We start from the raw sequence: 27,893 nt of genomic DNA, 5'->3' as shown, positions 1-27,893 counted from the left end.
TTCTGGTGTCTTTATTGATGTTTGTATCATTCAAGAGTTGACTAATGAATGTTTATTTGTAATTCATTGATGCCAATATAAGTTTTGTTCAACCCTAAGAATTTTGGTGGTTGCACCACCCATGTTCTTCTCAAGTGCTTGTGCACTTGATCCATGCACTGACTCAACACATTTTCTGAACTATGATATTTTGATTTTCCTGGGAACGCTAATCTTCCATGTCTTTTACATTTTGTTCATTCATATATATATATGTGTGTGCATATACACACACATATTATATACGTGTGTGTATATATATATGACTTGGCAATTATGATTTTTTGGTACACATTGCATTGTTCTGTCTAAATTGTATTATATAATATTATATCATATTATATAAATATATATATATATATATATTATATATATAGTATGTATATATATATATATATATATATATATATATATAAGTATGCATATATATAATATATATATAATATATATATATATATTATATAAGTATGTATATATATATATATATATATATATATAAGTATGTATATATATATATATATATATATATATATATATATATATATAAGTATGTATATATATATATATAGTATGTATATATATGTATGTATGTATGCATATATATATATATATACATATATCTTCAGGTGTTGCTACACATTGCTGGTCACAATGCGTTCGCATTGTCTTAGCCTTCGAATGACGCCACCCAGCTGGCTAAGCGAGCAGGTCAATATATATATATATATATATATATAATATATATATACACACAAGAAAAAAGCAACAAGAATGGATTAGTTTTTCAGTACAATTGTTTCATACGAAGAACAGCTTTATTAAAAGCTGCAAATATTGCAGCAAATACAAGTGTCCCGTACTCATCAGCCAAAACACATATGAGTTCTCCAAACATCCTTGTGAAACGAGGTGGAAAAAAAAATACTCAAATACCAGAGATAGAGTAACATGCTTTATTTAAAAGCAGCAGAAATATAACAAAAGCTGTTACTCAGAGTTTCACATTCCCGTTCGTCGGACAGTTTTGTTAACAAATCTGTCCAATGAACAGTAACGTGAAACTCTGAGTAACAGCTTTTGTTATATTTCTGCAGCTTTAAATAAAGTATATATATATATATATATATACATATATATATATACACATATAAAATATAAATTAGAGATAAAACCACTATTATGCAACTCAATTTATAGTTTAAATATTTATACTGTGAAATTTGATTTAATACTTAATTGAATTTTTGCCTGTAAGTTTGGAGTTATACTCCCTAATATTATACGCACACACACACAGATAGAAAGATAAATATATATAGAAATATATATATATATATATATACAAGTCTATCTATCTATCTGTCTGTCTGTCTGTTTTTCTGTCTAAATGTATATATGAGCGAACAACCTTGGAGTGAACATAAAGATCGTTGTATTAGAAACTTCATTGCAACCATCAAAAGAAGAAGAAGATTAAGGAAGGTTAAAGAAGATATAGGAATAGGTAGCAAAAAGCCAATCTCAGCAGGTCTAACTTCTGAGAGATGGAAATGAGGAAATGATATGGTGTTTTGGTACACAATATATGTGTGTGTGTGTGTGTGGTGTGTGTAGATACATACGTACGTATGTATGTATGTATGTATGTATGTATCTATCTATCTAGGCATGTATGTGTATATGTATGTAGGTATGTCAAAGTCATCATCCTCATCATTTAATGTCTGTCTTCAAAGCTGGCATTCTATAGTAGAAGGCACTGGCCCAAGTTGCTACACAGTGGGACTGAACCCAGAAGCATGTAGTTAGTAAGCAAGCTAATTAACACACAGACACTCATGCTGGAGCACCACCTTTAGTCAAATAAATCGACCCCAGGACTTATTCTATGTAAGCCTAGTACTTATTCTATCAGGCTCGTTTTGCTGAACTGCTAGATGACAGGCATGTAAACACAGACACACAAACATATACACACACATGCATATTCATATCCATATATATATATATATATATATATATACACACACATATATATATATATATATATACATATATATACATACATACATACATATATATATATATACACAAAAAGCTTCTTTCAGTTTCTGTCCACCAAATCCATTTACAAGGCTTTGGTTGGCCCATATATATACATATATATATATATATATTCAGATACTATGAGGATATATAAACCTCTTATAGGGGTGGTTCCATCCAGTTTATACTGGTTTAATATATTATATCGTGAAGATATATTTCTTCAATAAATATGTTATAAATATCAAATATTATTAAGTAAGAAAATGGGGAGATTCAATGGATATAAATTAATCTATTAATTAATTTATATCAAATAAATCTCTCCATTTTCTTACTTAATAACAGACACACATACGCACATATATACATATATAAAAGTATATATATATATATATATATTCATGCACACACATACATATATATGAAATCACCATCAGATGTTAAACAGTGATAATCTTACATATTATTTCTTCCTTAAGCAAGCTGAAGGAGGGAATAATATGCCAAATCCATAAATGGGGAAGCAGGGCAGATACCAAAAACTATAGTCCTATCTCTCTGACTTCACACATCAGGAAAGTCATGGAACAGATAATCAGAGGGAAACTAATTGCATTCCTCGAAGAAAATAACTTGCTGAGTGATACCCAGCATGGCTTTCGACGAGGTAGGAGCTGCCTGACCCACCCAGCTCTTACAAGATTATTACTGGACATTGAGGAAGTTACACAAAAACTCAAATGTGGACGTAATATATCTTGATTGTGCAAAAGCTTTTGATAAAGTGGATCATGGTATGATATGCCACAAGCTGTGTGATCTTGGCATAGCTGGAAAACTTGGAGACTGGTTACATGACTTCCTGAAAGATAGGAGTCAGGCAGTAGTGGCTAATGGAGCCACCTCTATGAAAACACAAATAGTGAGCGGTGTTTTACAGGGCACTGTCTTGGGACCACTGCTTTTTATAGTGGCCCTCTCAGATATGCCTGTAAGTGCCTGGATAACCACCCTTGCCAGCTATGCAGACGATACAAAAGTCTTGCAGAAAATACAGAACCCCAGCGATGTTGCACATTTGCAGCAGGAGTTAAACTCAATTTACAGATGGGCCGAGAATAATAATATGCAGTTTAATGCTGCAAAATTCCAAGTCCTGCACTACCAGCATTCAAAACTGCATATGAAACTTACAGGGTACACTTGTCCACAGGGGATTACAATCCCAGAGCCTAAATCAGTGAGGGAACTGGGTATTGACATGAGTGATGATACCTCTTTCCAAGTGCACATTACAAGGATGGCGACAAAGTGCAGACAACAGGCTGGATGGATCCTGAGAACATTCAGAACCAGAGAAAAGGAAACCATGATGTAGGTGTTTTCAAATCAAAACTGGACCTCTTCCTGTCGAGAGTCCCAAATGAACCTACCTCACAGCAAGAGGTGCAAATAAGGGTAGCTACATCAAACTCCATTCTTCACCAAGTTCCACATATTAGAGGAGGCTCTCACTAATAACAATATAGAAAACAGTGGTGCCACAGCTCTTAAAACTACAAAAAAAAAAATGTGTGTGTGTGTGTATATTTGTATACATATATATATACTTTTATATATATATATATATATATATTCCAACCCATGCTAGCATGGAAAGCGGACGTTAAAAGATGATGATGATATATTCATAATTATACATTTATATATATATATATAATATATATATATATATATATTTAATCAATATAGGGTGGCAAAAAAAATTTTGTAGAATTTTTTTGCCACCAGCGGCCTAGTGGGAAAAATTAAATAGTCATAGACCATTTATAAGTTCAACATCACAATCAAGGAACGGCCATAATAGGCCATTCACCCACTAGAAATAACAGCCAAAGCTTCAACCGCAAAACAACATTAATTCCGCAAACCAGGAGAAAATTAAAAAACATTTTCTCCTGGTTTGCGGAATTAATGTTATTTTGCGGTTGAAGCTTTGGCTGTTATTTCTAGTGGGTGAATGGCCTATTATGGCCGTTCCTTGATTGTGATATATATATATATATATATAATATATATACATATATACATATATATATATATATATATATATATATATATACATATATATACATATATATATATATATATATATATATATACACATATATATACATATATATATAATATATATACACACATATATATACATATATATATATATATATACACACATATATATACATATATATATATATATATATATATATATATATATATACATATATAATATATATATATACACACATATATATACATATATATATATATATATATATATATATATATATATACATTATACATATATATATACATATATATATATATAGTCCTGTAGAAGCTCCTTCTATAAATAAATTAATTTACTCTGCTATGTATTGAGTACCTTATTTACTGTGGTTAACCCCGACTCAACCCGGGACCTACATATATATATATACATACATATATATATATATATATACATACATATATACATATACATACATACATACATACATTCATACATACATACATACATATATATATATATATATATATGTATGTATGTATGTATGTATATACATACTTTGATAGGTTTTGGCCAGTATTGGCCCAAGCCATGTCTAACTTAATAGCACCACCTAGCAAAGTCATTCAAATTATTATAAAAGTACATATATAAAAAAAACAACTTTAACACATCAAACGGTGAAAGTAACAGTAAGATGGACGCTGGCTTTTGGATATTGGACATTGAGAGAAATAGACACCATTGAAGTAGAAAAATGACAAATGGACACATGAATAAATCTACAGGCAGACATGTGGACACGTGTAGTGGTGGGCATGTGGACTGGCAAGTGGACAGGTGTAGTATGTGAAGTAGAAGGTAATGGAATAAAAACAAAGTGAGTAAAAAAAAAAGCACATGTAAGAGATAATCAATAAATACATACAAGCGTGTGTGACATGTTTAATCCTGGGGCGTTAGACATGGCTGATAGTTTACAACAATCTGATGATCAGGAAGGTGTAAGGTGTATATGAGATGAATGTATATATATATATATATATATATATATATATATATATAGCCCTGTTATTTGGCAGGGTGTATATGAGGAAAGTAATTAATACCAAGCTGTGGTGAGTTATATGATGTGACTATATGACCTCCGTTTCCAATACTTGTCTCTGTTACTTGTGTGTATGTGTGTATGTGAGAGAAAGAGAGAGAGTGAGTGATTGAATGAGAGAGAATTAGTGAGAGAGAGAGAGAGAGAGTGAGAGAATGTGTATACAATTATGTGTGAAGGTGTGAATACTTTCTAATTAATATGCCTGAATGGGTGACTCTGTGCATATCTTTGTATGAATGCTTGTACGTGTGAACTAGTTTGTTGTGTTATCTAAGAATGCGTGTGTGTTTTTATATATGTACATATATGAATATGTGTACATATGTATATGTATGTATGTGTGAGTACTTATATGTGTATATGTATGTGTTTTTATAAATATATGTGTTTATGTATGTATGTATATGTGTGTGTGTGTGTGTGTTTGATCTCATCATCTTTATTGTTAATTGTTAGTGTTGATAAAATATTTATATTAAGGAATTTCATTTTGATTGATAAGGCAAAGATAAGCAACCTATCACCTTTCTTACCTCTAACTACACCATTGGTTCTCAACTGGGGTTCATATGGCCCTTGAGGTTCCATATAAGATTTTTGGGGGCCCATGTAACAAAAGAGTAAATTGGGGATCCACAACTGTATTTTAAGGGCCCTTAAAAAAATTTTGCTTTAAATGTATGTTCTGGTATGTATTGCAAGACCTATGTAAGTTAATGTGTGAAAATCAAATTAAGAACTTTGATAAAACTAGTTTTTAAATATCAAATGACTATGGGGGTCCACCAGAATAAATAAGCAATCAAAGGGGTTCATAGATAAAAAATCACCAGCACCAACACCAATAACTGTACAAGCACCACTATGAGGGTGGTTCCATGTGGTCACTGAACACCAACTAAAAATCTTTCATGAGTCATGAACTATTATTGTCTGCAACAAAATACATATTTTATATTATTATTCATATTTATTAAAAAATTGTGATATCATGGCCTGAATGCTTTGTCGTAAATCCACTTGGTTGGAGCTGACTTGGAGCCAGACTATGTGGGGTCATCCACTAGGCAATATAGGTTGCAAATTTTGGTACAAGGCCAGCAATTTCAGGGGAGTGGGTAAGTCAATTACATTGACCCCAGGACTTAACTGGTACTTATTTTACCGACCCTGAAAGAATGAAAGGCATAGTTGACCTCAGTAGAACTTGAATTCAGAATGGCAAGACAGGAAAAATGCTGTGAAGCGTTTTTGCCAATGCGCGAATGATTCTGCCAGCTTGCCACTTTCCCACTGGTCATTATTGACCATACATCTATACATCTATGTGTTGGCCTGGACAAGTGTTTTCAGGAAGACTAGTTGCTATCCCTCTCCATGCCATCCATGCCGTTGATGTTAATCCAAGAGAAAGACTGCTGTCTTGGGGCCAATACATCCCGGCACTAGTATTGTCAGAGCATGACATCTTGCCTGACCCTCTGGATCGAGATTTCTTTATTATTCTCAAAATTATGAAAGACAAACTGGATCTTGGTGGGATCCGGACACAGAGCACAGGGAAGGAACAAATATTGTGAGTCGTTCTAAGACTCAAATGACTCAGCCCATTCACTGCCAGACTCTTCTACTAGTAGTAGTAGTAGTAGTGGTACTAGTGTCATCAGCATCACCATCATAAATACACACGTGCAAACACATATCCAACAATAGCAAGGAAAACAGAACGCCTGCATGCTTACATATAAACATACATACATACACTAGTGTGTGCTGCCCGGGGCAGTCCTTCTGTTTGCTGCCCCCTGGACCCCACAAAAAACATGTTGCCTACAGCAGGCCCAAAAGTGGTGCCTTTTTGAAAGTGCCACATGAGGTGGACTACCCCTACAGTCCTCCACCTCAGCTACAGCAGTACATAAATACATACATACAGACATACATACATATATATATATACATATATATATATATATTATATATATATATATATATGGATATGTATATATATAACTAAAATAAGCAGGATATCCTTGTTGCGTATTTTGATTATAATCCCCCCATTTGATTTATATGGATAATACCATACCAAATTCTGGTGCCTTTAACTTAAGTACCATATTCAACTGAATCTAAATGTATATATATATATATATATATATACATACATATCCAGATGTGGCCACATGTTAGGCACGTAACAGCAGAAGTAGGGTTGGGGATCCTCTCTTTTCGGGCTTGTCACCTCTGGTCCAGGCTCTTGAGACGCTTTTCCTCAAACAGCCTAACACCCTTTTGGACAGATGGATGCCAGGCGCCACAGTCAGAGGCAAGCAATTCCCAGCCACGGGCTGAAATGCTGCAGGCCTTGAGGGAAGTCTTCAGGTTGTCCTTGTAACTCCTCAGTGGACTTCCAGGGTTTCATGCTCCAGAAGCCAGCTCAAAGAAGAAGATCATCTTTGGTAGATGCACGTCGTCCATTTGGACTACATGTCCAACCCACCGGAGCTGGGCCTTCATGATGAGGGCTTTGATCCCGGGCATTTCGGCTCAGCGAAGCACCTCGGTGTTGGAGACTGTCCTCCCAGGAAATTCCCATGATTCATCGCAAGCAGTGAAGGTGGAACTGGTCAAGTACTTGCATTTGCCTCCTATACAGCGTCCACATCCCACAGCTGTAGAGTAGAGAGGTGATGATGACTGCCCTATAGACTGCCAGCTTGGTGGAAAGTTTGATGCCTCATTTGGCCCACACATGTGTCCAAAGTCTGCCAAACGAAGCTCCTGCTTTTGCAAGCCTCATGGAGACATCTTTGTCTATGCTGCAGTTTGAGGACAGGCAGCTTCCCAGGCATGTAAAGCTCTCCACGTTGTTCTGAGTTTTGCCCTCAATCTCAATCTGAAGCTCAGGAAGTGTCAGGCCAGGTGTAGGCTGAAGCATCACTTCATTTTTTCACAGGCTAATGGTCAGTCTGAAGGTCTGGTTCATTCAATGCTGCAAGCGCATAATTGTCTGCAAACAGGAAGTCTCTCACTAGGGCGTCCAGGACTTTGGTTTTTGCCTTCAGACGCCTGAGGTCAAAGAATTGGCTGTCACATCTGTAGCAAATAGTGACACCAACATCAGACTTTGACAGAGTATGGAAGATTATGGTGGCAAACATGAGGCTGAAGAGTGTGGGAGCCATCACGCAGCCTTGCTTCATGCCATTGGAGACCGGGAATGGATCAAAGACATCTCCGTTTTTCATGATACGAGCCATCATGCCATCATGAAATGACCGGATGATCCTGATGAGCTTTGGTGGACAGCCCAGCTTGGGCAAGATATCTCATAGGCCCTCTCGGCTGACAGTGTCAAAAGCCTTTGTCAGGTCCACAAAGAGGATGTAGAGGCTCTGGTTTTGTTCTCGGCACTTCTCTTGTATCTCTGAGACCATACCGTCCAGCAGGTGGTATGTGATGTGGTTCAGAAAAACACAGGCCATGATCTTTCCTGCGATGCTCAGCAATGAGATGCTTCTGTGGTTGTCACATGAAGCTCTGTCCCCCTTGTTCTTGTACAGATGCACGATGTTGGCATCCTTGAAGTCCTGTAGCACTGACCCTTCATCCCAGAACTGCTGTATCAGCTCAGTCAACTTGATGGCAACAGCTTCACCTCTCTCTTTGAAGATCTCTGGGGGTATTCCATCAGGACCAGGTGCTTTCCCCACATGTAGTTGCTTGATGGCCTTCTGGATTTCTGCCAGTGTTGGGGGGGAGTGTCATCAAGCGACACCAGGACTAGGTGCTGTGGCATGTCTTCGATAGCCTGCTGGTCAATCTGGAATGGTATGTTTAGCAGCTGACTGAAGTGTTCACTCCAGTGCTGTATGATGTCGCTCTTCTCAGTAAGCAGGGTTCCATTGGCAGAGCACACAGGTGCCATTGTATTCAGCGTGGGGCCATACATGTCTTTCAGGCTGGCAAAGAACTTCTTGGAGTTGTACTCGTCTGCATACTGCTGTAGTTCTGCAGCCTTGTTTTCCCACAACTTGTCTTTCATCTGTCGCAGCTCAGTCTGCACCTTTCCTCTGATGTTCTTGAGGTGGTCATGCTTGGCTTGGGAGTCTTTGTCGTTGAGCCAGGCCACCTACCTACCTACCTGTCTACGTGCCTACCTGCCTGTCTCTCTACCTACCTACCTACCTACCTACCTACATGTCTGCCTGTCTGTCTGTCTCTCTACTTACCTACCTACCTACCTCCCTACCAATACACTAGTTCCAGCATCCCTGCCACTTTGGGCATCTGGCCTGAAAGTTATCTTCCATAAGCAAATCAAGGACCTACTGCAATTTGCTCCGGATCTTGACAACGGTGTTAAAACAGCAATATTTGAGCTGCATTTTCATCTTGGGGTAAGAAATAGAAGTCTGAAGATGCTAAATCTGGAGAATAGGGTGGGTGTGGAAGCAATACCATGTTGTATTTTGGTGAAAAACTCACGAGGGAGGAGGGCTTGGTGGAAAATCTAATTCTTTGTGCTGCACAGATCTGGTTACTTTTGTCAAACGTCCTCCCCCAAATGCTTCAAAACATGGCAATAGAATTCTCGACTGACTCTGGGGAACGAATTCTCAATACACAATATCGTAGATGTCAGAACAAAGTGACGAGGATGCTCTTGACCGAGCTGCAGATATTCTTCTGCTTTTCAAGTGCGAGTGTCACTTGAAACATTCCATACAACCTATTACCTCCTTGCCATAAGCTCGCTGCAGTATGCTCAATGTAGCAGTCTTCCACGTTGGCTCCTTTATCCTATCCATGACAAAATTGCACACAATGACATACCCATGATTACAAAAACACAAATTTCACTAGCTGTAAGGTAAACACAGTACAGTTACTTGGACGCTCTGCTTATCAAGGTCACTGCTAGCTCTCACTGTGCATGCACAACTGGGTGCTGCTATCTGTTCTAATACAAATATTTGTTCTGTAATAGAGACACACCCTTGTCACTCTTACTATTAGAAATGCAGTGAACCGTTGACTGGTTCATTTAGGAGATGTGACCAACAATACAAATCAAAGGCATAGACAGGTTCTAGAGTTAGCGGGGAACAATCACATAAGAATAAGTGCCATAACGCATACCAAACAACCTTTAACTCATTTCTCTTATGTAATGCAAAATATTTCATTAGTTATAATGTATGTAATTGTATTCTATATTCATTAATTTCATGTTTTCGGTAACAATGTCATTATGTATGAAAATTACAATTAGTGATATAAGGTAATTAATGAGTTAAAAGAAATTATTGAAATAGCACCAATTTTGAAAAATATGCCAGGTGGGCTTGATTGCCTCTTTTGCTCCCCTATTAGCTGTGCCACTGATGCTAATTATTCATAAATTACAGTATGAAATAAGAATGAATAATTGATCTTCCATTAGGATAGAGAATGTTTATTAATTAGCATACCAGTTAATTAATATCAATTACCAGTTCATTGACACAGAGAACATTATAATAGGATTTAAATTGTTTAATTTTGCTTAAAATCACATATGGTGACTGATTGTATAAACAGATGCTGAATAAATTGTTTATTAAGTCTTAAACTAACTAAGCTATTTTTAGTAATTGAAATGATTATAAAAAACCTGTTTTAGCACAGATTTATTTCGTTTTTTATACGTTGCCTTTTTATTCACTCGGTTTTTGCGCTTTTCTTCTGTTACTCGTTTTTTTTTTGTTCATTATGATATGTGGTTTGCATGAATATGTTTGTGTATTTCTTTACATATTAAATATTTAGTAGTGTTTAAATACATATATTATGACCTTTGAATAAATATTTATCTCTCACCAAATGGAGGACTTTTTCTGTTGAATTTTCTATCATGGAACACTACATTATATAGCATCATTGTTGTCGCTTAACATCTGCCTTCTCATGGGTGAGATGGTTTCACATGAGCTGGCCAGGCAGAAGCCTGCACCAGAATTCTGTGACTGTATTGGCAGGATTTTTACAGCTGGATGTCCTTCCTATCACCAACCACTTCGTAGAGTGGACTTAGTGCTTTTTATGTGGCACAAACACAGGTGAGGTCAGCTTTAGCAAGGTTTTTACAATTGGATGCTCTTCCTAACACCAACCACTTTACAGTGTAGACTGGGCGCTTTTAAGTGGCACCTTCCCTGACAGGGTCACCAAGTACTTGCAAGACAAAAAAATAATAAAACTTTCAAGAGGGGAGAGGGCATTGGATGAGGTGATCTTGTGTCAGATGATGAAGGGTTATAGTGAGGCAGAAACAGATGGCTTGATGTAGAGGAAGTACAAGATGAGAGAGAGAGAGAGAGAGAGAGAGAGAGAGAGAGAGAGAGAGAGAGAGAGAGAGAGAGAGAGAGAGAGAGAGAGAGAGAATGAAGACAGCAACAGGTGTGCTACTGTAAAGGAAATACATGGTTTCCCAACCTGTGGGAAGTGCAGGAGAAGGAGAGTGGGAGACAGGGGGATAGAGTAAGTGGCAAAATGCCAGGCATACTCACAAGGGACAGGCATCAGAATATAAATGGGATGGTTGAATAATGGAAGAGGGAGACATAGATGGTGGCAAGTGCCAGGGCATACACAATTATATAAGTGCATATATATACACATATAAACACACAAGTACACATATACTTATATATATAATTCTTATATTTTTTACTTGCTTCTGTCACTTGACTGGCTGTACTGGGGCACAGCCTTCAAGAACTTAAGTTGAAAGAATTGACGCCAGTGCTTTTATTCTTTTAAGCCAGGTATTTATTCTGCCAGTTTTTTTTGCTGAATTTGACTTGCTTAATTTAGTAAGGAATTCAACTTTAGTATCTGCCCTCCACCTGTCATTACCCACACCTTATCCCATGCTTGAAGCATTGAACAACCAAGAGGTGAGGATTTAAATCCAAGAGATTAAAAAAAAATCAGAAACCAATTTTTACATTGTTAAAACCTAGTGAAATTGTTTCTGATTAAAATGAAGATAGAAAAAGATTTTAAATTAATAGGCAAAGTGGCTGAGTTCCTTTCAAGCATTGGGCCTCATGGAGGCAAGGTGGTTGAGTTCCTTTCAAGCGCTGGGCCTCATGGAGGCAAGGTGGCTGAGTTCCTTTCGAGTGTTGGGCCTCACGCTTGAGAAAAAGACCCATCAAGCCAAGCAAAATTGCAGTCACGGCAGATACCAGTGTCACACAAATTGGCACATTAAACACACCCCAGTGTCATGCAAATGGCACCTGTGCCAGTGGCATGTAAAAGCACCCATTACACTCTCAGAGTGGTTGGCATTAGGAAGAGCATCCATAGAAAACCATGCCAAATCTGACTGGAGTCTGGAGCAGCCTTCTAGCATGCCAGCCCAGTCAAACTGTCCAACTCATGCCAGCATGGACAACAGATGTTAAATGCTGTTGATGATGATGAAAATTGATATTTAAAAGCAGAGTAGTGAGCTGGTAGAATGATAAGCACACTGGGTAAAATGCCTTGTGGGATTTTGTCTGTCTTTATGTCATGAGTTCAAATCCCACCAAGGTCAACTTTGCCTTTCATTCTTTCAGGGTTGATAAAATAAGTACCAGTTGAACACTGGGGTCAACTAACTCCCTCCCTGAAGTTGCTGGCCTCATGCCAAAATTTGAAACCAATATTTGAAATTAAACACAGAATTTCAAAATTCTACAAAATACAGACAATCACTGACTTCTTCAGAAATATTCTGTAATTAAAAAAAAAACTCACAGAATTCAAATAATTACAAATTTCTCTGAAACAGATTTCATCATCATCATCATCATCGTTAATGTTTGTTTTCTATGCTGGCATGGGTTGGATGGTTTGACTGAAGTCTGGAGAGCCAGCAGCTGCACCAGGCTCCAATCTGATCTGGCAATGTTTCTACAGCTGGATGCCCTTCCTAATGCCAACCACTCTGAGAGTGTAGTGGATGCTTTTTATGTGCCACCGGCATGGGGTCCAGTCAGTGGGTTCTAGCATCGGTCACATTTGGATGATGCTTTTTACGTGCCACCAGTTGGGGTGGTGGGTGTGTTTTAGAAATTGAGAAGCAATTTATTTTTTTAAGGTTTAGTTAGAAAGAAGGAGCAGGCCCATGGGATTAATATGGATTATGTCTGTCTCAGTGTATTTGATAAGAAAAATCAGGTAGAAGGGGCAGTTATTAAGACCCTAACATGACCATCCAGATGAGTATAACTGAGATGATTAATGCTCATTTTAAGTTGTTTTTATTTCATGTCTGAAGAAAAGATGTGGGTTTGAAGAGAATAATGTGTATATACAAAGAAGGAAAGAGGGAAAGGGAAGAGAGAAAGGAGAGAAAGAAGTACTAAATAACATAATAAATATATATACTTACTTGGGATCAATAAAATGTTTTGTCATCTGTTTATCAGGAAATGTAACAAATATTTCCTTCTTCGGAATTGGTGGAAGCATTGGTTTGGCTTGGGTTGTGAGAGGATATTGTTGGTTTTTTGTTGGTGTCTTTTCCCTCATATCTACTTTTAAGGCCCTTGCCACTGTAGATGGTGAGGGGGGCTGTTTTGCCCCGAGAGGCAGCGCCAGGGGAGTTTTCGGTGATCTTGGTGCTCTTTTGGTTGGTGTGTTACTGTCAACATGTTTCAGTGGTGCCTTCACTTGGAAGCTGGTGTCTACGTTTTCAGGGTTGTAGTGTCCCTGTGGGCCAGCTCTTGCACTCGAAGAGCTGTAGCTATTACGACGGAAGTTGTGCCTCTGATCTTGGTTGTTGTACTCGGAGGAGTATGCTGTCATGTGGCTTCCTTGTTGGTGTTGGGCACTGTAGTGACCTTGTAAGTGTTGAGTGCCCATTTGAGGCACATTAGGGGAGTAACCCTCAAACTGATTATTGCCATTTTGCATAGGGTATGAGCCGTAATCATCCGGTGAATATTGCTCCATTTTTGTAGGAGAATAGGGACTGTGACCCTGAGTATTGTAGTTTGTGGGTTTCTGGTCAAGACCCCTCATATTTTGATTTGAATTAATTTTTTGTTGGTGTGGGGAATGGCTAGTTCCCATGAACTGTGTACCCATTTGTGGAGAAGGTGTGCGACGATGTTTGTTTTCAGTATACTGTGCCTTTGTTGAAGAAGGCATGTTGCTTGTAGGAGAATGCTGCATGTGCCTGCCCGGTGAAGAAGGAATCTGGGACCGAGGAGACTGAGTACCAGGTACTCTGGGGGAATTTGTCACATTTGCAGAAGGCTGTGACATGGGAAGATCTTCAGCATAAGCATAGGGATCCTGTTGTTCTTGCATTGGAGTGTCATAATATTCCGGAGGATATCTCTGGTCAACAGCTGGTGCCATATCCCTACCATATCCATCGTGTTCTGGAATATAATCTTGATTGTTTACATTCCTGGGTGATGTTGAACCTTTTCGAGTTCGAGACCTGCTTCTGTGAGACCCAGGAGAATGTTGCATTGCAGCATTCTGGTTTGATTGGTGAGTATAGGGGCTGTTATCTAAGTCTGAAGCTCTTTGGGGGCTTTCTGTTCGGTAGAAATCATTGGCACTTGGAGGATAACCTCCTGATCCTTGGTTTGAACCAGAATTACGATAATTTTGAGCTGGGTGTGGAGATTGCCGACCATGTATTTGACCGTGGTCATTTGGTATACTAGGACGCCTGTGGCCATGTGACTGCTGTGGAGAGTTATCATAATAATTATCAGGTTGGTTGTATTCTGCATCATACATATGCTGGTCATATTGTTCTTGTTGAAAGGTGGCTTCCCTCTCAGCCTCATGTGGGTAATATTGGTCAGATTGCTGATAAGGCACAGGATTTTGGCGAGGGGAACCGCTGGGCTTTTGACCATGATGTACAGAAGAGGCGTGTGAACTATATTGAGGCTGATGTGAGGTAGTGTTCAGATTTGTATGTTTGGGAGATGGCGAGTTGGTGTGACTGTGTGGAGTTTGCAACGAAGAAGAGTAGGGTTGGGAAGGTGCTTGGTGCTTTGGAGATGGATAAGCATCCCTAGTTAAAGTCTGTGATACCAATTTTGGGTGGGGGGGAGAGCTTGGGCGCTGGGGTGGTGATGAAGGACTGGCCATACGTTGCGGGGAACTATTATAAAAATCAGGATTGGATTGAGGGCTTTGTGACTGAGGAATATTTTGTGGAACATTATCTGATAAGGGGATCTGAGGCTGAGGTGAAGTATTTGTAGGGGTTCCCTGGTTCTGTTGATATAAATGGTTATCAGGCAGTGGAGTGGAAGAGCCATTCAAATTTCCTCTGGGACCAGTTACAGGGTCTTTTACCAGGCCAGTTTGAATGGGTTGGGGTTTGTTTGACTGGTTTGTTGTTTGACCCTTGTTTGATGCTAAAGTATGTTCAGTTTTACTTTCAGGGGTCTGATTTCTGTTTGGATCTGTTAAGTTTTGGTTTTGTGGCAACGAAGTGGGTTTTCCTGCAACAGGAGCTGGTGTGGTCTTTAGAGATGGTTTGCTGGGAGTTCCATTTTCTCGTCTTGGGGATGATTTTTTCACCTTTCCCTTCATCACGATTACTGACCCCTTTTTAGGGGAAAGGGATTTTCTGAAAAAGAAAAAAAAGAAACAAAATAACAAATAAACAAGGAGATTGCATTATTTCACATGGAGATAATTTGTTACAAAATAACATTTAGCAAATAAGTTCTTTATGAAATTGGAAGTATAAAATATGAAATAAGAAAATATGAAAAGCTCAGGCATTCAATGAGGGCTCAGGGTTGTAGTTTCAACACCCAACTAATATATTATGGAATATAGTTAGTTAGTTAGTTAGTTAGTTAATTTGGCTCAAAAGCAAATAGCAAGGCCATGTAGGGGGACATGGAGTTAAGTACAGGGTGGTGTTCATGTAAAGAGTTCAGGCCACTTGAGGTCCAGAGAGGCTTTGAACAAAGCGGTCGTCGGCATCTTCACCATCTCGTCTGAATGTATGCAGTAGCGGACTGGGTTTTAAAATATTGGTTGGGTTGCCAGGAGACTAAGGGAGTCTACCCGCAACTACAAGGGGGCCTACCTGCAACTACAATGTTATCACTTAATTTTTTTTTTGTTAAAAGTATTCTTTTCAGCTGTCTACAAACACAGCTAGGCTGAAATGATTAATGCATTCTACCAGGGTTGAATAAAAAAATTCTCAAACTTGAGGGGATGAATCCCTTAGATACTAACATGGGCCCCCATATATGGATTCTAATGGCACAGGGAACCACTTGCCATTAGGAAAGCTGGAAACCTGGCCAGTCTGCCACTGTAGATATGTATGGTTGTATCTATTTATACATATACATACATATATATATATATACATAAAAGCACCATTAGAGCATGATCGTTACCAATGTCACCTTACTGGCACTTGTGCTGGTGACATGTGAAAAAACATTCGAGCAAGGTCGTTGCCAGTACCACCTGAATGGCCCTCGTGCTGCTGGCACATAAAAGCACCCACTACACTCTTCGAGTGGTTGGCGTTAGGAAGGGCATCCAGCTGTAGAAACTCTGCCAGATCAGATTGGAGTCTGGAGCAGCCATCTGGTTTGCCAGTCCTCAGTCAAATCGCCTAACCCATCGTAGTATGGAAAGCGGACATTAAACGATGATGATGATACACACACACACACACACACGTGTATATATATATATATAAATATATGCATATACATATATATATATATGTATGTATATACATATATGTATGTTTGTGTGTGTGTGATAGAAACAATGTTCTCTTTCAGTTTGATGCAAGTTTCAATAAGGTTACTGCTGATGTAGTTGTGTGACCCCTGGTGAATCCTAATCAAGCAGGTTTTGAGCAAAGATATTCCAACTCTGATTAACCTATCTTTTTTTGAAGAAGTGTCTACCAATTCCTTATGTAATATATAACTTTTCATTTCTTCAGAACGTAGAGAGTAAACAGAAATGTGTTGGCTGCATGCATGCATGCATACATACATACATACATACCTTACATACACATAAATACATACATACCTTACATGCATACATATTACATGCATATACACATTATATGTACACTTTACATATATATGTAAAAGAGGAAGGGTAAAGACTCCCTTCCATCATGAATGACCTTGGGATTGCACCTAGAAAGTTGCCCTCTGAGGTACAAGTCTGGGTAGGGTTGTTTATAGAAGACCAACAGTCGCCCATGCATAACAGCTTCCCCTCTCCACGCCACTGATGTTATCCAAGGGAAAGGCAAATGCCAAGTCAGCCTGGCACCAGTGACACCACAATTCATTTCTATAGTTGAGCGAAGTGGGGCAACATGAAATAAAGTATCTTGCGCAAGAACACAACACACAGCTTGGTCTGGGAATCGAACTCACTATCTCGTGATTGTGAGCTTGACGCTTTAACCATTAAGCCATGTGCCTTCACATATATATGTAAATGTATACATATTCTTACATGCATACTTATGCATACATATTCATACATGTGTCCGTATAATAATTGCTTCTCCTTGTCAGATGATAGCTGTCTCATTATTTAATGATCAGTTAAACTACTCAACATCATACACCCATGTGCTCAGAGGTGACCCTTAAACTATTTCATTTACAAGTTTTAAGGCAGCAAGCAGGTAAAATTATAAGAATTATTGACACGCAGGGCAAAATGCTTTGTAGTATTTCATCCTTCTTCATGTTCTGAGTTCAAATTCCTCTGAGATTGACTTTGCTTTTCATCCTTTCAGGGTTGATAAAATAAGTACCAGTTGAGTATTGGGGTTGATATAATCGACTTACCTCTCCCCTCAAAATACTGGCCTTGTGCTAAAATTTGAAGCCAACAATTTACAAGTTCTTTAACAAACCTGGCAGGCAAAATTCAGTCTTTCAACAGAAATGATCAGGTATGCCTGTGAACAACCATTTTTTCCCTCCAGAGTTGGATCTATGTTCTTTGTTGTACACCACATGCATGGTATATGAGGAGAGGGCAGTAAGAGGTCTATATATAGAGACTGTTTGTGTGAGTATGTGTGTGACTTAATGGGATTAGCCATAGCCTGCTTTTTGAAAGAACACAACCTTAGATAGCTGATAATCAAAAGAACTGGAAGTGTGATATCTAAGGTTGTGTTCTTTCAAAAAGCAGGCTATGGCTAATCACATTAAGTCACATCTTACTCTTCTCAAACATGTTGCCTTTCTTTCTTACCAGAATGTTCCTGACCATTCTCATGTACTATTGACTCTTCTCAGCTTCTTACATCTCCCCTGTTATTTATTTTTCTTGTTTACTACAGTCTTTGCATCATCTTTCGGTTTGCTTTGCAGATAATTTTCAGTTTTCATTTCACTGAAAAGAAAACTGATTTTGTGGATGTTTATTGTTCTTTTGTAGAAAGAACAATAAACAATAAATGTAGAAATCTCCAAGAAGGTAAGGAGATAGACAAAGAACATGCTGCTTTCACCCACTATGATTTCTGCCGACTCCCTCAGCCCCATTCCTAACAGACACTGCTCCTTGTTCTCTTGGCCTTAGATATACAAAGATTTGATAAAACTTGTCTATAAATTAAAACTAACCCCTTAAAACAGTGACAAGCAAAATCTGTATCTTCTGATACCTTATAGCTTCTAAGCTGAAGTGAAGGTAGCATGTTCTTTGTCTATCTCCTTACCTTCTTGGAGTTTTTAGGTAAAATTATACAAATGTTTCCATCTGTTTTAATTTAATTAAATTTTATGTCTTTATGCAGCTGAGGATTGCTCTGCATTTAAATTGATGTAATGATTGCATTGTTTAATTAAATGGAGTTGCTTGAAACGATAGTACTGCATTACCTCTGGATATCCTTGTTGTTTATTTTGATTTTAATCACCTTATTTTGAAATTGTATGGATAATACCATACTGAATTCTGGTGCCTCAACTTAAGTACCATATTCATGTGAATCTATATATATATAGATATATATCTAAAAATAAGAAAATGGAGAGGATAATCAATAGACAAACATCAGCTTGTAAGCATTCAATTATACCTATTTATTAATTAATTACAATCATATGTATGAGTGATCCAAATAAGCGAATACATATTTGCTTATTTCATTTGTTTATTTGGACCACTCACACATATGATTGTAATTAATTAATAAATAGGTATAATTGAATGTTTACAAGCTGGTGTTTGTCGATTGATTATCCTCTCCATTTTCTTATTTGCCTAAAAAATCCTGGGTAAATTTCTGCTTTACCCCCACCCATACCTAGTAGTCTATTGTAATATTGCCCTGTAGGTATACATCCAGTAGTGTATTGGATATTCACTATCCCTTAAATGGTTGCTTAATCTCTAACTCATAAAGACACACACACACACACACATATATATATATATATATATGTAACACCGTGATCACCGTGATCGACCAGGCTATCAGATGTTGCTACACATCGCTGGTTACAATGCACTTCGCACTGTTTTAGCCTTCAAATGATGCCACCCCGCTGGCTAAGCGAGCAGGCCAACAGAAGAGTGAGAGAAAGTTGTGGTGAAAGAGTACAGAAAGGATCACCACCATCCCCTGCCGGAACCTCGTGGAGCTTTAGGTATTTTTGCTCAATAAACACTCACAACACCCAGTATGGGAATTGAAACCATGATCCTACAACTGTGAGTCTGCTGCCCTAACCACTGGGCCATTGCACCTCCACACACACACACACATATGCGGCAAATAAGCCAGTAGATATTCCAGTGTGTCTATTTATTCCAAACCATTAGAAGAAAACATAATCTGGCACTATGTTTTCTTCTAATACTTTGGAATAAATAGACACACTGGAATATCTACCGGCTGATGTATGTCATTTTGTATCCTTTTCATTTTCATATTTGCCATATAAATTCAGGGTAAACCACTTTTTACCCCAGCCCATATATGACACTCAACTGTGAAATTGCCATGCAATAACCAGCATTTGACTATGAATAACTGGGTATACTACCAGCAGTATATTGGATAGGTACTGTCCCTTAGGTGGTTGGTTTCCCAACCTCTAACTCTCACAGAAATATATATATATATATATATAGGGTTCCCCGTTCCCTTATCTGATGGTCGATGTGGAAACTGGAGATTGACGAATGGCTAATAAGGGCTGTACAGGCTCTATACAGAGAGGCTGCCAGCAAGGTTAGGATTGGCAACGAATATAGTGAAGAATTCCGGGTAGAAGTAGGTGTGCACCAGGGCTCAGCCCTCAGTCCCCTTCTATTCATCATAGTCCTCCAGGCAATAACAGAGGAATTCAAATCAGGATGCCCCTGGGAGCTCCTCTATGCTGATGACCTGGCTCTCATAGCAGAATCACTACCGGAACTAGAAAAGAAATTTCGGGTGTGGAAGCAAGGGTTAGAATCAAAGGGCCTTAGAGTAAATGTAGCAAAGACCAAAGTAATAGTAAGCAGCAAGGCGTACTCAGCACACACCCCCTCGAGTAGGTGGCCCTGCTCAATCTGTAGGAAAGGTGCAGGTAGAAACTCCATAAGATGCACCCAATGTAAGCTATGGACGCACAAGAGGTGCAGCAACATTAAAGGGAAATTAACAGATAAGATAGCCTTCATGTGCGGCAGATGCACAGGGACAATAGACACCACAGACACTCAGAAAGCAGATTCCATCACACTCCAGGGACAGAAACTAGAAGTAGTTGATAGTTTCCGCTACCTGGGTGACCAAGTTAGTAGCGGAGGTGGATGCACAGAGAGTATCACCACTAGAATACGAATAGCCTGGGCAAAGTTCAGAAAGCTCTTACCCCTACTGGCGAAAAAGGGTCTCTCCCTCAGAGCGAAAGGTAGACTGTATGATGCATGTGTGCGAACTGCCATGCTTCACGGTAATGAAACATGGGCTATGACTGCAGAGGACATGCGTAGACTTGAAAGAAATGAAGCTAGCATGATCCGCTGGATGTGTAATGTCAGTGTGCACGCACGACAGAGTGTAAGCATCCTGAGAGAAATGCTGGATATAAGAAGCATCAGATGTGGTGTGCAAGAGCGACGCTTGCGATGGTATGGTCATGTGCTGCGGATGGATGAGGAGAGATGTGTGAAGAAGTGCCACTCCCAAACAGTTGAAGGTATCAGGGGGAGAGGTAGACCCAGGAAGACATGGGATGAGGCAGTCAAGCTTGACCTCAGAGCGTTGGGCCTCACCGAGGCAATGGCGAAGGACCGAGATCTCTGGAGATATGCTGTGACTGCAAAGACCCGGGCTGCTTCCTGCATCAGTTCCGCATAGCCCCTGCCCATTCAAAGTACCCCGGATCCCAGATCGTCCCGCTGTGCTTGAGGAGACCTGTTGAGTCAAGTACATGAACACTCCAAACACCCCTCCCCGCTGGTGCTCCCCTATATTTCTGCACCCCCCCACATAAAAAGCACCATCCGAACGTGGCCGATGCCAGCACCGCCCCGACTGGCTTCTGTGCAGGTGGCACATAAAAAGCACCAACCGACCGTGGCCGTTGCCAGACCCCTCTGGCACCTGTGCAGGTGGCACGTAAAAAGCACCCACTACACTCGCAGAGTAGTTGGCGTTAGGAAGGGCATCCAGCTGTAGAAACACTGCCAGACCAGACTGGAGCCTGGGGCAGCCCCTGGCTCCCCAGACCCCGGTCGAAACCGTCCAACCCGTGCTAGCGCGGAAAACGGACGTTAAACGATGATGATGATGATGATGATATATATATATATCAGATTTGGATGTGGTGTACAAGAGGGACGTTTGCGCTGGTATGGTCATGTACTATGGATGGATGAGGAGAGATGTGTGAAGAAGTGCCACTCCCAAACAGTTGAAGGAATTTAGGGGAGAGGTAGACCCAAGAAGACATAGGATAAGATGGTCAAGCATGACCTTCGAACGTTGGGCCTCACAGAGGCAATGACGAAGACCGAGATCTCTGGAGATATGCTGTGACTGCAAAGACCCGATAAATAATGTGAGTTCATGGCTGTTTCCTGCACTAGTTTCACATAGCAGCCCCAGACCATCCAAAGTACCTTGGATTGCAGAACGACCTGCTGTGCTTACCGTGGATCGTAGGGTGACCTGCTGTGCTTGAGGAGACCTATTGAGTCAAGTACATCAACATCAAAATAAATATCAAATGGAAATCATAGTTGTGATACCTGTGCCGGTGGCATGTAAAAAGCACTATCCAAATGTGACTGATGCCAGCGTCGCCTCGACTGGCTTCCGTGCTGGTAGCATGTAAAAAGCACCAACCAATCGTGACTGCTGCCAGCCTCCCCTGGCACCCGTGCTGGTAGCACGTAAGAATCACCCACTACACTCACGGAGTGGTTGGCGTTAGGAAGGGCATCCAGCTGTAGAAACACTGCCAGATCAGACCGGAGCCTGGTGCAGCCTCCTGGCTTCCTAGAACCCGGTCAAACCGTCCAACCCGTGCTAGCATGGAAAACGGATGTTAAATGATGATGAAGATGATGATGATGATCATCATCGTTGTTTAACATCCACTTTCCATACTAGCATTTATTTATATATATTTGTATATACATACATACACACACATATATATCTACATTTATATACATATGTATATAAATGTATGTATATATACATATACAGACATACATAAATGCATGCATTCAAATAAATGTGGACAGAGAAGCAGATATATTCATGTACAAACAGGGACAGACATAAACCTGTAGAAATACAATATATATTTTATGAGAGTTGAGTTACATTACTGGAGGAATTTTATTAAGTGGAAGACTAATTTACAGTATAACAGCTACCACCACCACCACCAACAACAACAACAACAAAATCGTCCTAGTTCTAACCCTTTGACATTCAGATTGTTCTGTCAGATGGAATGCTTTTTTATTCAAATGGACTTCGTTGGAATATTTAAGTATAGAGAAAGAAGGAAGAAGAGAGATATGAAAGAAAATGAAAAAATAAATAAATGTGGTGGTGGGGAGGTGATAAAGCCGGGGTGGGGGGAAGCTTGGGGGGGAGGGGCGATGGGCCACATACCTCAGAACAAGTGAGGTGTGGCTGAGCACACCACTGTTACAACTGTGATGGCTGGCGTTGCTGCCGAGAATGGCCAGCTGCAGCAACCTCTCCACTTTAAGGGGCTCATTTCTCTGACAGGCCAGTGTTATGCTTATTTTGTGAAGAAAATCAGTAGTTCAGGGTTCTAGCCCTACTGACATCTTAATGGTGACCAGCACAAACTGATAATGGCCGGCCAGGCCTCTGTCATCATCATCATTGTTTAACGTCAGTTTTCCATGCTGGCATGGGTTGGACGGTTTGACTGGGGACTGGCAAGCCAGGAGGCTGCACCAGGCTCCAATCTGATCTAGCAATGTTTCTACAGTTGGATGCCCTTCCTAATGCCAACCAGTCCGAGAGTGTAGTGGGTGCTTTTTACATGTTAACGAACACGGGAGCCAGTCTGGTGGCACTGGCATCGATCATGTTTGGATGGTGCTTTTTATGTGTCACCAGCACAGGAACCAGTCAGGGCAGGAGGAAAGGCTGGCATCGATCATGTTTGGATGGTGCATTTTATGTGCCACTGGCACGGGGAGCCAGTCAGGCAGTTCTGGCAGCAACCCACACACGAATGGTGCTTATTGCATGCCACCAGCACTGGTATCGGCCACAACTACAATTACCATTTGATTGTGATTTGATTTGATTTTGATTTATTTGACTCAATAGGTCTCCTCAAGCACGGAATGTCACCTGATGATTCAAAGGTACTTTTTAAATGGGCTGGTTATGCAACACTAGTATAGGCTATGGCTGTGGTCTCACTTCCCTTGCTGGATCTTCTCAATCACTGGTATATCTCTGGTATATTTTGATTTTTCCCTCCTCTATGTTATGACTGGTGACACCCAAGTTTGTAGCTAATGCACCAAGGTTGGAGCTGGAGAACATGTAGCTGCATATTGTGTCCCTGACTAGAGATCTGCATCCCTCAAATGGGAAAAGTGTTATTCCGTCGGGGTGCTTACCATCCCCGTGGTTTGAGTTAATCATGGATTATCTCATATCTTTGAGATTTCAATAACGAGATTATTTATTTTTAGAATGACATTGTAGGATGTGTGTGAGAGTCCAAATCTGGCCAATTTGAACATAAAATAAGGAGACTATTTTGGCTCGATATCTCTAGTTCAAATGCTAAAAGTTTAGTCCAGTGGTTCTCAACCTGGGGTCTGCAGACCTCTGGCTATTTGCAAAGGTAGTACTGGGGTCCGCAAACTAAATTCAAAATTTCACACACACACACTCTATAACTCTTTTACTTGTTTCAGTCATTTGACTGTGGCCATGCTGGAGCACCACCTTTAGTCAAGCAAATCGACCCCAGGACTTATTCTTTGTAAGCCTAGTACTTATTCTATCGGTCTCTTTTGCTGAACCACTAAGTTATGGGGACATAAATACACCAGCATCGGTTGTTAAGTGATGTTGGGGGACAAACGCAGACACACAAACATATACACACACATACATACATATATACTTATATACGATGGCTTCTTTCAGTTTCCGTCTACCAAATCCACTCACAAGGCTTTGGTTGGCCCGAGGCTATAGTAGAAGACACTTGCCCAAGGTGCCACGCAGTGGGACTGAACCCAGAACCATGTGGTTGGTAAGCAAGCTACTTACCACACAGCCACTCCTGCGCCTATATATATAAATACGAAAGGATAAGCATATTAAAAGGAGTTTGTGGGAAAACTCATTTAAATAAATGGTAGTGAAAAGGTTCAGAACCACTGGGTTAGTCCAATACAAACCTAAAACCTCTGGATTGATAACTATGTGTTGCTTTCTTGAACTTTGGATACTTCTCTGGTGGGAAGTAGGGGTTTTTGTGACTGACCCAGTGTTACCATAGCAGCTAGTAAGGTAAAATTATATTAGTAACATGTTACTCATCATAGAAACATCAATAACAGCAACTGCAAACATACAAAACATACAAAACAAAATGGATTTGTTAATTTTATAAGTATGTGTGTTTGTATGTATTCTGACATTCTTTTACTGGTTCTACTCTTTGGATTGTGGCCATACTGGAGCACTATCTTCAATAGGTTTTTGAAAACAATGTACTTGTGTTATTGATTTCAATTGATCAAATCCAACATTTTCACATCAGTTACCAAACACAGACACAGCTATAGAGACATACCCACATTTTAACCTAACCAACAGGAAAGAGTACCTTTTAAGCTTAATTGCATTTCACAAGCAAGACACCTCCCACTGCATATACACACACACACACACACACACAGAAAGCCATACAAAAGCAAAAAAAAAAATAATAATTGGCTATATAAATGAGAACTCCAGGAAGGTGTGGAATGAGAAATATTTGTTACCATTAGTAGTGAATAACAACCCCAACCCACCTTGTGCAATACCGCCACCATCGCCACCCCCATCACCACCAACAGCCACCACTTCACCAGCAAGGCAAGTGGTCAGTGTAGTCTGCATACTGACCTCCAATAACATTCATTCTAATCACTGATTGCAATTTTGCTTACACTCACACAAATACATAGATATTTTTTCGTTATGCACACATACACAACCATATCAAATATATATATATGTGTGTGTGTGTACATATATATATAAATATACACACACACATATATATATAAATATGAATACACACACACATATATCACCATGATCACCGTGACCGAAAGGCTATCAGATGTTGCTACACATCGCTGGTCACAATGCGCTTCGCATTGTTTTAGCCTGCAAATGATGCCATCCCGCTGGCTAAGCGAGCAGGCCAATAGAAGAAAGAGTGAGAGAAGGTTGTGGCGAAAGAGTACAGCAGGGATCGCCACCAATCCCGGCCGGAGCCTCGTGGAGCTTTAGGTGTTTTCGCTCAATAAACACTCACAATGCCCAGTCTGGGAATCGAAACTGCGATCCTACAACCGTGTGTCTGCTGCACTAACCACTGGGCTATTGCACCTCCACACACACACATATATATATATATATTTATATATATACACACATATACATATATATATATATATATATATATATAAATACACATACACACACACACACAACCAGTGGTTCTTCAAAAGAATGGATCACCCACCCTAGTGAATGACGAGGCAGAAAAGGATAGGGAAGCCAAGGAAGCAGTAACTAGAACCCCCTCTGTGCTAACAGTCCTACAAAGGAACGGAGCCCTCACCCTATTGGACAACCAGAGGAAAAAAGTTTCCATCACAAGAAAAGGAAGGACGGACCACAAAGACAAGCATAAAGAAGGAAAGGAAGAAAAAGGAAGAGGCAAAAATGAAACAACCAAAATCGAAACCCCAACCCACCAAACAAAAAACAGAAAACCCCATGGAGGATCCATTGCCATCCAAAACCTTACAGGAAAGAAGAAATTTGGAAGACACTCAAGAACCTGCAAGGTAAATGCTGACATGGGGAAGAAGAAAGCAAAAACTGCTGGCTTGCCCATCCGACACCCTGCCAAAACTACAGGGGCCTTAAGGAGGAAAACTTCCCTGAGAAAAGACAACCAATTTCTCCAAGGAAAAAATTTACAAAAGAAGTGCGCTCTTCAGATGTTATGTACAATGCAGCAGCTGAGCAAGAGTGTTTTTTGTACATGGCGCAAAAGATTGTGCAACAGCTGACTTGGCTACACCAAGCACAAACAAGGAACCTTGCCCATGACTGTGCAAGGCCACCACAGTCAACAGACAAGGGGTGGCCTCCCCTAACACCTGCACAGTCATCATGCCAACTTTTTACTAAATATTGGGGGCCTGTTGCATCGTAATAAAAGCAAAATTTCTTTCCTGAGATATCTTGCTGCATGTAATAAAGCCCTATGCATAGCACTCATGTAAACTCACCTCAGCCCTGATATAGAGGATGCAGAAGTACATATACCAAAATATGCCATACTGCAAATAGACAGAAGGAGCCATGGTGGAATTGCTATATACATTCATGATGACCTCACACCCCAGGTCTTACTGTCATGCTCAAATTCAGTGTGTGACATTCTAATTGTATACATAAGACAACATGATATAGTCATATACAATACATATGGTGCACCGGATGCTCCGAACCACATAGGAAAGTTTGAAGACTGCCTCACAAGAATAATATGCCCAATCCATAAAGGGGGAAGCAGAGCAGATGCCAAAAACTATAGGCCTTCACACACCAGGAAAGTCATGGAACAGATAGTCAGAGGGAAACTAATCGCATTCCTTGAAGAAAATAACTTGCTGAGTGATACCCAGCATGGCTTTCAACCAGGTAAGAGCTGGCTGACCCAGCTCTTACAACATTATGACTGGGTGTTAAGGCAGTTACTTAACAACTCAAATGTGGATGTAATACACCTTGATTTTGCAAAAGCTTTTGATAAAGTAGATCATGGT

General features: G+C 39.6%; 1 protein-coding gene across 9 annotated transcripts in view; it reads right to left on the bottom strand.

The window, feature by feature from the left end:
• The window catches only part of LOC115210393, a 274,118-nt gene that overhangs the window by 135,905 nt on the left and 110,320 nt on the right, over window positions 1-27,893 (bottom strand). For all 9 annotated transcript variants that reach the window (XM_036502388.1, XM_036502389.1, XM_036502391.1 and 6 more), the window contains exon 2: window positions 13,702-15,915. In XM_036502388.1, coding sequence (XP_036358281.1) covers window positions 13,702-15,915 — 2,214 coding nt within the window. The remainder of the gene's footprint in view (window positions 1-13,701; window positions 15,916-27,893) is intronic.

The sequence above is a fragment of the Octopus sinensis genome, linkage group LG4 (genome assembly GCF_006345805.1).
Source record: "Octopus sinensis linkage group LG4, ASM634580v1, whole genome shotgun sequence".
Taxonomy (NCBI): Eukaryota; Metazoa; Mollusca; class Cephalopoda; order Octopoda; family Octopodidae; genus Octopus; species Octopus sinensis.
Note: the sequence above shows the minus strand (reverse complement) of the source record. Positions and strands in the feature narration are given on the sequence as shown.